The 18095-nt window shown below is 43.6% G+C and overlaps 1 protein-coding gene across 1 annotated transcript in view; it reads right to left on the reverse strand.

The window, feature by feature from the left end:
- Nucleotides 1-14503, reverse strand: part of LOC139629444 (sickle tail protein homolog) — a 49732-nt gene extending 35229 nt beyond the window's left edge. The window contains exons 1-3 of the mRNA XM_071492054.1: nt 14259-14503; nt 8373-8583; nt 6290-6488 (exon numbers count right to left, since the gene is read on the reverse strand). Of these exons, the coding sequence (XP_071348155.1) occupies nt 6290-6488; nt 8373-8484 (311 nt within the window). The 5' untranslated portion in view covers nt 8485-8583; nt 14259-14503. The remainder of the gene's footprint in view (nt 1-6289; nt 6489-8372; nt 8584-14258) is intronic.
- Between the last annotated feature and the right edge of the window lie 3592 nt (nt 14504-18095).

Raw genomic sequence — 18095 nt, forward strand, 5'->3', positions numbered from 1 at the left:
CGTGGTTGAGGTTACCTTTGTTAAAGTCACCAAGGACAATAACTAAGGAGTCCGGGTTGGTCTGCTCCACACACAGTATCTGATCGGCGAGCGCCCGCTGTGCCTCCTGCACGTTGGCCTGTGGTGGGATGTAAACACCGACCAGAATGAATGAAGCGAACTCACGGGGGGAGTAGAAGGGCCTGCAGTTTATGATGAAAGTTTCCAGGTCAGGAGAACAGTGCTGCAGGATCACTGTCATGTCTTTGCACCAGCCACTGTTAGCATAAACCAGATTCCTCCACCTTTCGTTTTGCCGGACAGCTGTGTCGCGATCCGCTCTGAAGAGTTGAAAGCCGGCCAACTCCAGCGCAGAGTCCGGAATCGATCCACACGGCCACGTCTCCGTGAAGTACAGAACGGAAGATGAAGAAAAGTCTCTTTTCTTCTGCACCAGTAGCTGAAGTTCATCCAGTTTGTTGGGCAGTGAACGCACGTTGGAGAGAAAGATACCTGGGAGCGGTGTGCGGAGTCCGCGCCGGCGGAGACGCACAAGCGCACCAGCACGTTTTCCTCTCCTCCGGTGTTTCACTGCGAGAGCAAAGGTCAGTGCACCTTTGACCAAAATGTCCAAACAGGTGAGTCGAGAAAGGTGGGAAAAAAATCCAGTGGAGTTGTTTCTCTGATGTTAATGAGCTCTTCTCTGGTGAAAGAGCTCCGGAAACCAAGGCAGAAAACTGAATTTACAAAGAAAATAAGGCAAAAGAGTGCGCACCAAAACACCAAGGCAGCCATCCGCGGCGCCATGGCATCAGATCAGGTGTGTACTGTGTAAAGGCTCAGAGGAGTCAGTGTGGTGTGATCTCACCCTGTGGCTGTGCAGTAGGTAGTAACATAACAACAGGCTCATTTGACACTGTACACTGTTCAATTATACTGATACTGTACATTGATGCTGACACTGTACACTGTACACCGTACATTAATACTAATAATGTACACTGATACAGTACACTAATACTGACACTGTACACTGATACTGACACTGTACATTGATATTTTACGCTGACACTGTACACTGTACACCATACATTAATACTAATAATGTACACTGATACAGCACACTAATACTGACACTGTACACTGATACTGTTCACTGCACATTGATACTGATAATGTGCACAAATACTGATACTGTATATTGATAGTGTACACTGACACTGTACATTGATACTGACACTGTACACTGATACTATACAATGATACTGATGGTGTACACTGACACTGTATACTGATACTGTGCACTGTACAATTTACACTGATACTGTACACTGTACAGTTTAAACTGATACTGTACACTGTATACTTATACTGTGCATTGACACTGTACTGATACTGTACGTTGACACTGTACAATGATACTGTACACTGTACACAAACAGAAGGAGATGCTGACACTGTACACTGTACTGAAACTATACACTGATACTGTAAACTGTACTGTTACAGTGCACTGACATTGTACACTGTACACTGATACTGTACACTGATAATGTACACTGACACTGTACACTGATAATGTACACTGTACTGATACTGTACACTATTACTATACACTGATACTACACACTGATACTGTACACTGTACTGTTACAGTGCACTGACATTGTACACTGTACACTGATACTGTACACTGTACTGATACTGCACACTATTACTATACACTGATACAACACACTGATACTGTACACTGACATTGTACACTGTACACTGATACTGTACACTGATACTACACACTGATACTGTATGCTGTACACTGATTCTGTACATTGATACTACACACTGATACTGTACACTGACACTGTACACTGTATACTGCCACTGTACAATGACACTGTACAATGACACTGTACAATGACACTGTACACTGATACTTTACACTGATTCTGCAAACTGTACACTGATAAAGTACACTGATTAAACGCACTGATACTGTACACTGTACACTGATATTGTATACTGACACTACACACTGTACACTGATAAAGTACACTGATTAAACACACTGATACTGTACACTGTACACTGTACACTGACACTGTACACTGATACTATACACTGGACTGACACTGTAAACTAATACTGACACTGATATTATACACAGATATTATACACTGATACTACACACTGGTACTGTACTGATATTGTACACTGACACTATACACTGTACACTGATACTGTACACTGACACTATACACTGATACTGTACATTGATACTGTACACTGATACTGTACATTGATACTGTACACTGACACTGTGCACTGATACTATACACTGATACTGTACACTGTACTGACACTGTAAATGGTATACTGTACACAGATACTACACACTGATACTGTACACTGTACTGATACTGTACACTGACACTGTACACTGATACTGTACACTAAAACTGACACTGTAAACTAATACTAAACAGTGATACTGTACACTGATACTGTACAGTGACACTACACACTGTACACTGATAAAGTACACTGATTAAACACACTGATACTGTACACTGTACACTGATATTGTATACTGACACCACACACTGTACACTGATAAAGTACATGGATTAAACACACTGATACTGTAAACTAATACTGACACTGTACTGATAGTGTACACTGATACTGTACACTGTACTGATACCGTTCACTAATACTGTACACTGGACCCATCTTTATCTGACATGCCTTCATTCGACATGTCATAGTTCCTCTTGCTTGCATATGCTGTATATAATCCTAATTAAGGCACACCTCTTCTCACACATTCACTCATTATTCCCTCATTCTTCCGGCCCGTGGATGTCATCGTCCTGAATATCCTCAGAGAGCAAGGAATCACCCCATCTCCAGGTCTGAACCTTTCCCAACTTCAAGCCTTGGCTGCCGTGGCTTCGGAATCCTCTACCGGAGTGGTCTCACCTCCTACATCACCTCCTCCAGCTACCGGCCGTAAACGGTCGAAAGTCTGCTTCAAGCGGTTCTACTCATTCTCTTCAGCATTCTGCACCGGTCCAAACTGATCAGTCCCTGTCGTCATCATTGCAGTCTATCTCATGTGCCATCCAATCCATTAACTCTCGCCTTCAGGCTCTGGAGAATTCCCAAACTGCTTCAACTTCCTCAGCTTCATCGCAGATGCCAATGATCCACGCACCCGCACCTCCGCAAGCTTCTGCCATTGCAAGCTCTCCATTCTGCCTCAGCATTCCCTGGCTTCTGTCGTGCCAGCGCCCATGCTAGGTAGGCCCTATGTTCCATCTGCAGCTAACATTTCTCCTCGTTTAAGGGCAAAGATATTACAAGGTAAATACATTAATCTCCTCAGCATTATCCTCCCTTCACCAGAACTTGAAAATAAAGTCGCAACCAGCGAAAACATCACCGCCGTCATTAAAGCGGCTGATCCTAGATTGTCCGGGGACATGTTGTATAGTGAATTCGTTGTAGCTTTTGGCATATTCAGGGATGTCATTTGTTCCGTGTACCCCGAGCGCAGGCAAGAACTGGATGCTTATTTGGCCTTGATCAGCGATCTCGACCTGAGATATGGTAAAAACATATTTTACCAGTACCACAAGCAATTCTTCAACAAAGCGGCTCTCATGGTCTCTCAATCTAACATCTGCCTGAACTGGTCCATACAGGATACCGAACTATTAGTCATGATAGTCGGCGGTGCTCGACCGGTTGTATGCGCTAGTTGCGGAGACGCGGGTCACTCTGAGTCTCTCTGCCCTCAAACTTCGTTCCCGAACACTCACCAAAACTATAAAGGCCAACTTTTTCCCACTGAGAAAGAGAGATCCGACAGTCGCGGCCGTAAGGTACACCTGTTCAACAACCAGCCCATATGCAATAACTTTAATGAAAACGTGTGCACTTACCCCAGCTGCATTTTTCTTCACATCTGCAGTTACTGCAAAGATGCGCACCCAAGATCAGTGTCCCTGCAGGTTTCGTCCTCAGCAGACTCGTCGAGGTGCAAAGACTTATTAAAAAACTCATCAAGGCGCTGCCTCTCTCTCTCGCTCTCCCCCTCTCTTTCTCGCTCAGCCTCCCCCTCTCTCTCCTCGCTCTTTCTCCTAGCTAATTCCTCCTCTCTCTAGTCATTGCTGACTCAGTAGCATTCATCCAAGCATCGCCATCGCTGGCTCAGTAGCATTCATCCAAGCATCGCCATTGCTGGCGCAGTAGCATTCATGCAAGCATTAGCCATTGCTGGCTCAGTAGCATCCGTGCAATGTGGCTGTCCTCTTCAGCTCATCCTGCACCGTCTTTCTCGTTCTCCCTCTCGCTTTCTCGCTCAACCTCCCTCTCCCTCTATCTCCTAGCTCTCTCCTTCTAGCTCCTTCTCCCTCTCCTCTAGCCATTGCTGGCTCAGTCTCATCCATGCAAGCATTAGCCACAGCTGGCTCAGTACCACCCTTCAACCCATTGCACTGCTAACTAAACGATCTAGTCTTGTTATTTTTAATGTTATTCCGTCGTTATTAATGGTTGATCAATAGCTGTGATGCCTAATATCTGAACTCTGAGTCACTCTCATTCATTCCACTCATTTCCAGCAGGTTACACCACCCCATCGTTAGCAAGGTAGTTCACTCCAGCTAGGTAAGTAAACTTTTTTTCTTTTTGGGGGATTCTTTCAGCTGTGCTTGGTCTCACTAGAGGGGACTTGCACCCTTATTCTTTGGGGGATTATATTCATATACGTACATGTATTTTGCTGCCGCTCATCCTAAACCTAAACATCTCCCCCACAAGACCAAGCGCCAAAGTCTATAACTTCAGCACTATTCATCACGTCTTGTCTAATTAAAATATTTACTTTCACTTCATTCACTTGTCTCTCCTGATTGAAATGAAGCTCTAGCATAAATTCAATCAGGAAGACCTATCCTCTTGCTTGCATATGCTGTATATAATCCTAATTAAGGCACACCTGTTCTCACACATTCACTCATTATTCCCTCATTCTTCCGGCCCGTGGATGTCATCGTCCTACCAGCTGTTCAGTCAGCTGTTCACAACTAACCAATAGCAGGGCGACACAATTTCTCGTTAGCCTATCGTCTGCTGGCGCCCCCTTTTTAAAGATGTTCCTTCTCAGTTTTAGTTTCCTGCTCCGCTGATGTGCGCCCCTCCTCCTCCCCAATCTCCACCTGGTTCCAGAGTTCGTCAGCCATAATCTGTCTCAGAGGGATCTTCAATCTTCTTGGCGTCAGAAGGTTCTTTGGCATCTCTGCGTCAGAGGTCTCTCAGCCATCCCATCGGCGAGGGATCTTCAACCTTATCAGTTTCGGAGCATTCTCAGCCATCTTCAGCATCAGAGGGATAGTCAGCCTCCACCACCACCAGTGTCTGGTCTCAGGGGATTATATTCATATAGAGTTTCCCACAGACCAGGTAACAATTTGTGGTGCTCCACTGACACCGTTGGGGCACCGCTTGTCTGTGTGTGTGTGCGTGTCCGCGTGTGTGTGTGCCTGTGTCTGTGCGTATCCGTGTGTGTCCGAGAATGACAGAGAAAGAGCGCTATGCGGAGATGAATGAACGGAACGATATTACGTTGAGAGCATAGACTAGAGGGAAAACAACGACAATGGGAAAAAAAAACAAAAAAAAAACAGAATCATTCTGTGGCGGTTGGTCTCCATTCTGTGGCGGTGCGCCACAGGATGGTCTATGTATGGGAAACACTGTCATATACATACATGTATTTTGCTGCCGCTCATCCTAAACCTAAACATCTCCCCCACGAGACCAAGCGCCAAAGTCTATAACTTCAGCACTATTCATCACATGTCTTGTCTAATTAAAATATTTACTTTCACTTCATTCACTTGTCTCTCCTGATTGAAATGCCCTTGAATGAAAGTACTACAAATCCATGGGGTCCACTTACTTCATTAACATTTAATCACAACCAACATCTTTCCCTGACTTTAACCACAGTGCTTCTTGTGCCTGTACTTTCCCCCGGACTTCGGATATGAACGACAGACTGTGGTGTCTGAGTACACATCATCCACCCACTGACAGAAACAACTCTGTCACCTTGTGTTTTAGTCAAGATGTCGTAACAATAGGACTGATCTGAGGACATTGGTGAGTGATGTGGTCTCAGATTTCTGGACTCTACTGTACATACAATATATAATTTTATGTTCACCACCGTCTGTATTACAGTGATCTACACGTGTTGGTGTACATCCGTTGAACTAGTCATTACTACATCAAAGGTTCTCACCTGATGTTGTCCAGGTCATAATAGACATTGCGGCTGGTGTCTTTGATGTAGATGGCCATGCTGGGAGACTGCAGCATTTTCATGGTGAGCTGATGGGGGAAGGCAGTGACAAACAGAGCCCACAGAGTGTCCTGACTGCTGATCTCAGCCGGCATCCTCACCTGCTTTGTCTCCTCCCCATACTGCAGGTACAACATACCTGGTACAGCAGACACGGGGAGGGGGGAGGGGGAGGGGGGAGGTTGGGGTGTAGATTGTTACACTTAATATACAGTTCACGTCCTGCAGTGTTTATATGAAATACATTTACACTGACTCATGTGTCAGAGTGTTTCCTCTACAGAGACTCAGTGAGGTGGATCAGTGAAGCTTCAGGTCAGTAGAGACCTTGGTGTAAGGGCTCAGTATCAAAGTCAGAGTCAGAGCTATTTAGACATGTTAGGGTGTTAGAGGTGTTAGGAGAGGAGGTGCTCTCTGAAGAGGGAAGTCTTCAACAGGTTCTGAGACTGAGACTGTCTGTGTGCAGTGATGGTGATGACAGACCACATTCATTAGAGGAACACAGTGGGAGAGAAGGAGCATCAGGCTGAATGACTGAGTTCAGACCCAGAAGTCTCTCTGAAGGCAACACCAGAGACTAGATCTGGTTCAGGTTCAGGGGGAGTTAGTGGAGATAGACTGGCTGCTGCATGTGGACCATCTGTAAGGGTTTCACTGTGCATGAAGGGAGGTCTGTCAGAGGAGTACTGCAGTAGTGAAGGTGAGAGATAACCATGGTCTGGACCAAGAGCTGGGTGGAGGACTGAGTCAGGTAAGACCTGATTTTTCTGATGTTGTATAGAGCAAAGCTGCACCACTAAGAAACGGATACAATCTGGTCAAAGAAGGACAACTGATCATCAAACGTGACACCTTGGTTGGGGTAAGAGATGAAGCGGTGATTTTGATATCGATATTATGATGAAGAGACTGATTGGCCGGGATGACTAGGATTTCAGTCTTTGAGTTTAGCTGAAGGTGGTGCACAGTGACCGTGGGGTCGTCTGGTGGCAACCACAGGTATAGCTGGGTGTTGTCAGAGCAACAGTGATTCAAGAAGACATGTGAGTGGATAACTGGACCCAAGGAGGGGGTGTATATAGCAAGGAGGAGGGGTCCCAGTGCACTTGGCACTCCAGTGGGAAGGGGACAAGATAAGAACATTTTCCCTTGCCATGACACACTGAAGGAACGCCCAGTGAGATCAGATTGAAACCAAGAAAGGGCTTTGCCCAAGATGCCCATGTCAGAGAGAAGAGACAGTGGGATGTGGTGGTTCACTGTATCAGAGGCTCCTCATAGGTCCAGAAAGATCTGAATAGAGGACTGACCTGCAGCTATGGCTGCCCTCAGAGCCATTTCAGTGAGGTGGCCTCTCTTAAAGCCAGACTGGTATGGAATTCAGAGACCTGCTTAAAGACCGTCCTTTCTATACACTTAGATAAGAATGGAAGTAGTGAGACAGGTCAATAGTTCTCCGTATGAGCAGGGTCAAGTGAGGGTTCCTGAGCAGATGAGTTACCTGAGCCAGTTTGAATGATAAACCAGTGAACAGCGAAAACCAGCCCAGCTAGAAAGAGATAAACAATACAAACCAGGCGGACATCTTCAGAGGTGCCTCATTGGTTTCCTGCTGACATGCTGCTTATTATGTGTGATGATTTTATGGAGAATTAAAGTATTATTTTATGTAGCAGGGGCTTGTGGATACAGCTGATCACAGGTCAGAACAGTAAGTAAGGTTTTGACATTTAGCTGCCAGCTAAAACTGAAAACAAAATAAACTGTAAACTATAAATTTTATTCCCATGGCTTTTTGGTGTTGATGCTGTGAACACCTGACAGGCTATTCAGATATCCACGACGTTTGTCCTTCATATTTTACAGAGGTCCAACAGAGAGATGTAGCATCAGCAGCTTGTTTCCCTCTGCCCTAAACATTCTCATTTGATCAGAGTGTGTGTGTCCGTGTGTGTGTGTGTGTGTGTGTGTGTGTGTGTGTGTGTGTGTGTGTGTGTGTGTGTGTGTGTGTGTGTTAATGTACCAAGCGGCCTCTCTCTCGTCTGTCCACTCAAGCGGCCCACAGGTAAACTTGCTCGGGTTTTACAGCCCCTAGAGAAGACGACTGTGGGGGGTAGAACCTCTCCATCGGACATGGTCTCTGAAACCAGAGTGTCCTGCTGCTCCACCAAGCCTGGCTCACCTGGAGGCCTACGTGCACAGAGGGGGCTTTCAGAGGGCTGGAGACTCCTCACCTGGATGGAATGACAAACAAGAAGAGAGCAGACTGTAGTCTCTCAGAGACAATGATGACAACAGCAGAAACACTTCATGGGTGTCCATCCTTCTGTCTTTATACACTCAGAGCAGGTCCAAAAGTCAGAACACGTGTTCTGTAATGTTTTGGTCAATTAATTTTTTTTGGTGAAATAGAAATTATTCCCATATGAACCTCCCTGAAATCAATCAAACCTCTTTTTCTGAGTTGTGTTTATTGTTCCCATTTTATTTTAGACTTTCGACCAGTTGATATGTCATCAGTCTCTTTAGAGCTGTGTGACGGCAGCAGGTATCTGTTTTCTACACACAGCAGATCTGTAACATAGCAGCAGACTGTTGTAGGACAACAGTCACATGTTCTCATGTGCACATTAAACACATCATTTTGATCATTCTGCAGTTTCTACTGCAAATTAACAGGTGACACAGTGAAAAAAATTCACAAAGACTCAGATAGACTCCAGTTTGTCAGATAGACTCCAGTTTGTTCATGTTAATAATGACTCTTCTATCATCACAAAAGTCAGTCATGGAGTTCCACAAGGTTCTGTGCTAGGACCAATACTTTTCAGTCTATATATGCTTCCTCTAGGAAACATCATTAGGAGGCACCAGATAAATTTCCATTGTTATGCAGATGACACCCAGCTGTACTTATCCATGAAGCCAGGTGAGACCAACCAGGTAGCCAAGCTTCAGGTCTGTCTTAAGGACATAAAAACCTGGATGACCAGTAATTTCTTACTCTTAAATTCAGACAAAACTGAAGTTATTGTAATTGGCCCAAAACACCTCAGAGATACACTATGTGATAATATACTGACTCTGGATGACATTACCTTGGCCTCCAGTGCTACAGTCAGAAACCTTGGTGTCATTTTTTACCAGGATTTGTCCTTTACTTCACATATAAAGCAAGTCTCTAGGACAGCCTTCTTCCACCTGTGCAATATTGCAAAAATCAGACCCATTCTGTGTCTAAAGGATGCTGAAAAGCTAGTTCATGCATTTGTTAACTCAAGACTGGACTACTGTAATTCTTTATTGTCAAATGCGGCAGCACGAGTACTGACAGGAACTAGGAAATGAGATCACATCTCTCCTGTGTTAGCTTCTTTGCATTGGCTCCCTGTAAAATCCAGGATAAAATTTAAAATCCTCTTACTCACCTACAAAGCCATTAATGGTCAGGCACCATCGTACCTTGGAGAGCTTATAGTTCCCTATTTTCCCAATAGTTAGGGCTGGCTCGGGTATGTCCTGACCCATCCCTTAGTTATGCTGCTATAGAGCTAGACTGCTGGGGGGTTCCCATGATTCACTGGGCGCTCTCTATCTCTGTCTCTGTCTCTGTCTCTCTCTCTCTCTCTCGATTACTTTATGCCATTAACTTTGTTTTTTTTTTCTCTCCTGTAGTTTGTGCTTCTCCTCTCTCTCCCTCTCTCTGTTCTTCTGCAGGTATCTCTGCCTCCAGAGCAGCAGGATCCAGATCCACTACTACTCATCATTACTATTAACCACTGTTATCTGCCATTATTATTGATAACACCATTACCTACACAGCTGTTCCTGGTCTCTCTCTCTCTCTTTTCTCCTCTCTCCTCCCCCCACCCCCCCCCCCCCCTTTTTTATCTCCTCCTAAACCCAACCAGTCGAGGCAGACGGCCGCCCACCCTGAGCCCAGTTCTATTGGAGGTTTCTTCCTGTTAAAAGGGAGTTTTTCCTCCCCCCTGTCGCCAAGCGCTTGCTCTTTGTGGGAACTGTTGGGTTTTTCTCTGTAACAAAGTAAGGTCTTGACCTTGCCCTGTAAAGTGCCTTGAGATAATGTATATTATGATTTGGCGCTATACAAATAAAATTGTATGAATTGAATTGAACTGAAAATTCCCAGGTCTCTGAGCTAAGGACTGTATGTTTCTTACTCCTTCCCTGGTGTCTCCACCCAAATGCTGTGGGGGGCTTCTCAGCAGCAGGGACAGGGAGTCTGGTCAGAACTGAGGGAAGGATGAATGGAATGGGCATAGAAGAAAACCTGATCCAGAGTCCACAGAGCTGAGACTGGAGCGACAGTTCACCTTTCAGCTCCACACTGATCTGAAGCAAACAGACAAGACAAGGCTGGAGAGTCTTTAGGACCAGTCTCTGACTGTCCCTGAGGGGACCAGACAAAGTCCAGACTGAGACCCCACAGACCATCTGTGGAGAGACCTGAAGAGGACAGTTCACATAGACTGAGATAAACTGACCAGATCCAGGTTCAGAGTCTGTAGAGACTCAAGAAGACTGAAGCTGGAACTGCCTCTGAAGGGGGTAAAACAAAGAACTGGATTAAGGTTCAGAATACCTTTAATGTTGTATCGTAGATAGAGCAGACAGACACATGAGCCAATAGCAGCTGCTACACAACACAAGAGCCACAGACTCTAAACAACGCCCTCTTATCTCAGACATATGAACACACATCCTGTTCTGCAACTTCGCTTGTTGAACCAAACCTTCACTGGACAAACCTTCACTTGACAAACCGTCACTGGAGAAACCTTCACTGGACAAATGCTCACTGGACAAACCTTCACTGGACAAACCTTCACTGCTAACATCAGTTTGCAAGCAGCTAATTAGCTGCTCCTCCGCAGCACATTCAACACTTTGTCAATCTGCTAATGTGGGTCTGGTTAGATGCTGCTGTAAAAGTCACTTCTAACAACACACAGTGACACAAAGCTACTGCACCAGTTTGTCTACTTTCTCTGCTCTTCCCTATGGTCTAACACCGGCAAATCAGCTACTGTCTGTCAAATACATACAACAACATGGCCTCCAGCCAGCTCAGACAAAATAGAGCATTTTCCCACAGACTTCTTTCTTCTTTAATTATTAAAAGCTAGTAATACATTAAAAAATCATGTTTGATAGATTTTTAGTTTTAACCTGCCAGATTATTTCTTTTTAATGACATGATCATGTTGCCAGATCTCAGTTATTGCCTCAGTAGTACAGTGTTTTCATTATTCAAATTCCAAAACACAAATTTACCATTCAACCTAAGAATATGTAGGTGATATCACTACAGTGTCCAGAACAACTGAAATCAATGAAGACAGGTGATTCTGAACAAAGCTGACCCTTCTGTGCGACGTCACAGTAAACTCTCTTGTTCCTTTTTTACCTGAATGAAGAACTGCACTTCACATGTACCTGTGCTTCCTGCCTGTGCATCTTGAATCCTACAGTTTGACCTGATGATGGAGCCCAAGCAGAGATAAAGGCCAGGAAGCCAGAAGCGTATCTGTCTGGTGTACGTGACACTGAAAAAAGTGGCTTGGTGGCTAAAGAAAGTTAGGCAGTGTTCACACATGACGTTTCTGACGTCCTCTGTTACCATGACTACCATGTAACCATACTAACCCTAATTTATATTCACCTAGAGTTAACGTTAGATAAGAGGACGGTTTTGCTAGTGACTGAAATAAACACCAACCCGTCCAGGTTTACTTTACACATGAATGTTGGTGACACAGTTTAACCATCATGTCACATGTAGCTGGGCTCTTTTGACGTTGGTATGGGACACGACAGGTCTGCTCCTCGTGATTGGTCAGCTGTACAAGCTCAGTAAGTGTTGCCAGCTTTCCTTCACACACATGCTGAAGATAATGGTTAAAACAATGTGGGAAAAAAACACAACTTAAAATTTCCTTTGAATCATTTCAAACCCTCCAACCAACACCATCACAAGGAACCAAAGCTATGCCCTCTGAAGACCTCGGGCTGCATTGTACTGGGTGGAGGCACAGAGCTGTCTCTGTCTCACTCCAGAACAAATAAAACCAAGACTACCTGGTGAGAGGGAAGAATCAGTGAAGTGTTGGACAGACACCTTTAAGGTAAAGGAAGGAGAGACCGTCACCATGCATCCACAGACTCACTGGTTCCTTCTTCACCTTTCTGCTTCCAGCTAAAACTAAAGCTAAAGCTGTGGTCTAGGTCCTGAAATGGTCTGGACCAGGGTCACAATGTCAGAAGTCGTCATTTCCTGTACCAACAGGAAATGATGAACACACATCCTTCAGGTGACTTCATCCAATGAAAGCTGACAATGCACCTGTGATGTGGATGGAGCTTCCAGTAGGTGTAATGACAGGTCACACAGAATGACTGTAAAATCAGTCTGACTCTTTCACATTACAAGTGGTAAACAAAATGCTGAGGAACCTGTGAACACACACACACACACACACACACACATACACATACACACACACCTTAAAAAGACAATGGAGTTTCTGAGGACTGTTAATTACAGACCTGAGAGACGCTGTCATCTCAAACCAGGACTAATGATGGTTTTTAGTGCCATCACGTGGACCTGGTCTGGAGCCACTAAACGTAAGTCAGACCAGCAGAATGAGACTTTGTCTGACACCTGCAGTTCAGCAGCTGAGGTATGATCATGAGGAGATTTTATGCATTTCTGTTCAAGAGTCTTCAAGTGACAATACATCCATGTGTCCAGTTGGGATTATGAGTTCTGATCTGTGTCTCACCATCACAGAGGTCTACAGAGAGTCCACTGGACGTCATGGTCCTGACCTGCAGGTGAACTGTGACACCATACACAGATGTGTCTTTCTATCACAGGTGGACTTAGTCAAGGTCCAGACTCATCTCAGTGATCAATAAAGCAAACAGGAATCAGCTTAGGGTCTGGAGCAAAGGGTCTGAGGACCTTAGTGAATTCATGACTGATTGAGATTGATGAGCAAATTTAAAATTAAAATTAAATTTATAACACAGTAGATAGGCATGTAAAAAGTGTGTGAAATTATATATATATTTAGAAATTTCAAATAAAAAATATTTTAAAAATCATTAAGAAACTTTGACATCTGTACTTTACATTTGACTGATGACACCATTAGTTTAAGACATCTTCATTTCACTGAACAAAGTCCTAATTTAACATGTTCATACACATATTACACATTTATCCGGTAAATATTTCACCTACTGGGTCAATATTTAGATCCCGATAATTATTTGTTCTTCTTCAAAGATAAAATATCTGGAGATCTGTGGTGTTATTGTCCTTTCTGCTCAGACTGCAGCAGATTGTAGTTCACACCCAGTAATGACTCACCTGACTGCAGGTGGAGATAAATCTTAAATATAATTATAGAGCCAAGTTTCACTTCACTATCCGTTGACACAGGTGCACCGCCTGAGCAGAGCTACAGGTGTGATGGAGACACCTTTATTCTGTCATGTAGGCCTATGTTTGAAAAACTGGTCTGAAATCACTTAAATTTAACTTCATCTTTTACAGATTTCGTACAGTTAACCTGCGTCACCTCCATGTAGCGAACCCCTGAACTAGCTTTCCCAGAGAGTTCTCTCTGTGAGACTGACGCCGGACTGTCTTTTTCTGTGGCTGCTGTGAATAACTGTCACTAACGGACGCAACAGAAAACGGACAGATGTGCAACGAAGTTTGGCGCCACACGCCACGAGAAGAGCGGTGTGACGTTGAACAACCCGCTAAATGACGTGTTGACAGCAGTTGCTCGGTTAAACGCTGCTGGTTAATCTGATTAGTTTCTGAATAACTTTCAACGAGTAATCAGTAAACCAGTAAACCAGTTTAAGGTACCTGGAGTGAGAGGCTGTCCGCGTGCAGCCGCTTCTGAGTGTTGACTCTCAGGTGACAGGTAAATTACGTCCCAGTGCTTCAGTTCACTTTAGACCGATCACACAGTGGTTTTCCTGGTGTCTGTTGGACCCGATTGTGTCTCTGCAGCGTGTTTCACAGTCAGAATCAGGTCCAAGTCTCTATCTCTGCCTCTGCCTCTGTCTGCTGCTGTTAACTCCACCTTAGTAAATGAAGCTGGCTGTACCGGTCTGACGAGCAGAGCAGCCCCGGTAGTCAACTTTACGACACCGCAGTGAGTCACAACACATTAGATTAGATTAGATTAGATTAGATTATTGTGTATTTTAACAGAAGGGTAGCACATGTGATGTGCTGATGAGTTATTACAGTATATGGAAAAAAAAAAAAAAAAAAAAAATATATATATATATATATATATATATATATATATATGTGTGTGTTTACATGATATGCTTATAGTACAGAAAGTACAGAAATGTGGTGCAGAATGAGCTGGGTACAGTGAAATATGCGTGTGTATGTGTGAAAAGTGTAAAACTGCAGGGAGGATTAGCTGTGTTTCAGGGCCTGTTCATGAGCCTGCGGTGTGATAAGGTAATTATCCTCAGGGGCAGCGGTGCACTGGGGCGTGTCTACCCACTGTTGACTTGAGGGCAGTAGAAATTCATCTAGAGCCTCCCTCAGTCTCCTCACAAAGTAAAGATGCTGTTGCATCTTTTTAACCAGGATGGGTGAACTGAGGGTCCAGGAGAGATGTGGACACACATCAGCCCTGCTGATGTAGCTCTTCGTCTGCCTGAAATCCACATAAAACTCATTGGAATTTGGATCTTGAGGGCCTGGGGTCCTGCACACTGCCACTCTAGGCTGATTCATCATACTGATCAGGCCTATGACTGTGGTGACATCTGCAACCTTTATTATGGTGATGAAGCCAGTTGTTGGAAAGTCCAGGGGACAGGTACAGAGGGAGGTTCTTGAGATTGGATACCGGCTTGGATGGAGAGACTGTGTGAACTGTGTGAACATGCATCAACAAACATCATCCTAACATCTGTGTCATGATTGTTCAGGTGGGTCAGGGCAGAGAGAGGCACTGGTAGCAGAATCATGGCCTATAAATGTCAGAGCTTCGTTGAACTAACAGTGAAAGGTATTAATCATCTCCCAGCGCTGCACTTACAGAAAGGCAATATTCCTGTGGACTGAGGAGGCCATGTCCTTCATCCAGGGTAATTCAGTTCAACTTTTGCCTCAGTTCTAATGAATGTGTAACAATTGGCATAAATTATTCTTTATTCAACAACAAAAGTTTAGTTAAAGTTAAGGAACCTCAGGCAGCGGCAGTCATCGAGGGAGGGGAGGGTTATGGTTTGGGTGTTAGGGTAAGGGAGCATCCTGCCTCCTGCATGTGGGACAGTGTTGAAGGTTCAGGTCCCTGTACCAAGGTTCTGTACTGAGGTTCTGTGCTGAGGTTTTGCAAGTTCTGTTTAGTTTATTAATCTGTGTGTCTAGTTTATCAAACTGTGTTTCTTTTATTAATCTGTGTGTTCAGTGTATTAATCTGTGTGTTCAGTGTATTAATCTGTGCTCACTTTATTAATATACGTGTTTAGTTTATTAATCTGTGTGTTTAGTTCATCAATCCTTTCAGTTTATTAATCTGTGTTCAGTTTATTAATTTGTGTGTTCAGTGTGTTAATCAGTTCAGTTTATTAATCTGAGTTTAGTTTATTAATCTGTGTGTTTAGTGTATTAATCTGTGTTCAGTTTATTAATATATGTGTTTAGTTAATTAATGTGTGTTCAGTTTATTAATCTGTGTCTTTAGTTTATTCATCTGTGTATTCAGTTTATTTATCTGTATTTAGTTTATTAATCTGTGTGTCAGTAATCCATAAACTTGGTTATCATTCACACAGAAACATTTTATGTTACAGAAGAAACTTCACATTTTCTTTGGTCACAAACACAAAATCACTCTCTTTATCCACACAATGAGTTTGAATTTTAATGAAAAATATATTTTTGTTGCGCTCCATATCACCTCCTCCTGATGTTCGACGTCTTGAGAAACATCTGGAACAAACATGCTCATTATGAGTATGTACAAGCATGAATATATGTCTCCAGCTGATACAAAACACTGCAGCACGAGTACTGACAGGAACTAGGAAACAAGATCACATCTCTTCTGTGTTAGCCTCTTTGTATTGGCTCCCTGTAAAATCCAGAATAGAATTTAAAATCCTCCTCCTCATCTACAAAGTCATTAAAGGTCAGGCACCATGATACCCTATTGTCCTAACAGGACACTTCGCTCTCTAAACGCAGGTCTACTGTGGTTCCTAGAGTTTCTAAGAGTAGAATGGGGGGCAGAGCCTTCAGCTATCATGCTTCTCTCCTGTGGAACCAGCTCCCAGTCTGCGTCCAGGATTAGACCTCCTCTCTAGGTTTCAGATCAGGCTGTCAAAACTGTCCTCTTTGATAAAGCTTATAGTTAGGGCTGGCTCAGGTATGTCCTGAACATCCTACTTATGCTACTATAGAGCTAGACTGCTGGCTGGGGGGGTCCCATGATACATTGAGTTCTCTCTCTCTCCCTCCCTCTCTCTCTCCTTCTCTCTCTCTCTCTCTGTTTCTGGGATCCAGATGTACGACTAATTATTATTATTACGACTGTTATTTATTATTATTGATAACACCATTACCTATACTATATACAGCTGTTCCTGGTCCCTCTCTCTCTCTGTCTCTCTCACCCAACTGGTTGAGGCAGACCCCCCCACCCTGAGTCTAGTTCTGTTGGAGGTTTCTTCCTGTTAAAGGGAGTTTTTCCTCCCCCCCCTGTCACCAGGTGCTGCTCTTTGTGGGACCTGTTGGTTTCTCTCTATAATAAAGTCAGGTCTCAACCTGACCCTGTAAAGTGCCTTGAGGTAATGTAGATTATAATTTGGTGCTATAAAAATAAAATTGAATTCAGTTTAATGTCTGATGCACCAGATGAAAGTGTAGATGGATTCATAGAACTGTACCTGTACAAGCCGGAGCATTCAGAGGAGGAAATACAACAGACACAAGCTCAGCACTGCCAACCGGGGCTGAACGTAGATGCTGCAGTGAATAGAACAATCTGGAGCTGATACAGCAGGACTGAGTGAGAATTATGTGAGAAGAGAGGCCTTTTAAAGGTTTTTGATCAAATCAAAAATGGCGGAAATCCAATATGGCGGAAAAAGACATTAAGGATGCGTTTACCTCGGCTTGGCCTGAGGGCTCCAGTGATACATCGTTTGTGAAAAACGGATGAATGGGTCAAAGTTAACCATTCATGCATGTCCAACTTTGACCTGTTGGTGGCGCTCTGGAGCTTGTGTTGCTTACACAGAAATATAACCTTGAACACACCAATTGAAACCAATTGAACTTGAAACCAAGTAATAGGTGATCTCCTGTTAAATTATTACATTATTGGAGTATTATTACATTATCAGGTCCCTTGAAATGAAGGCTAACCTGATAATGTAATAACCTCCCATTAATGTAATACTTTATTACATTATTGGTTAAGAGTGTATTACATTATTGGGAAATGCACTTTATTACATTATTGGGAAGTTATTACATTATCAGGTTTTATTACATTTTCAATCCACTCAAGTGAAATTTTTTATTACATTATTGGGGTTATTACATTATCGGGTTCTACAGTCAACTTTTTGTCCGAGGTGAAAGGGAACCCAGTACAGAGCAGACACGTGATACTCCAGTGAAAGCTGTTGAATAAATGTTGTGAAATAGAAATACATTATGTCT

The sequence above is a fragment of the Trachinotus anak genome, unplaced genomic scaffold (genome assembly GCF_046630095.1).
Source record: "Trachinotus anak isolate AG129_WGS33_773 ecotype Australia unplaced genomic scaffold, CSIRO_AGI_Tana_v1 ptg000012l, whole genome shotgun sequence".
NCBI lineage: Eukaryota > Metazoa > Chordata > Actinopteri > Carangiformes > Carangidae > Trachinotus > Trachinotus anak.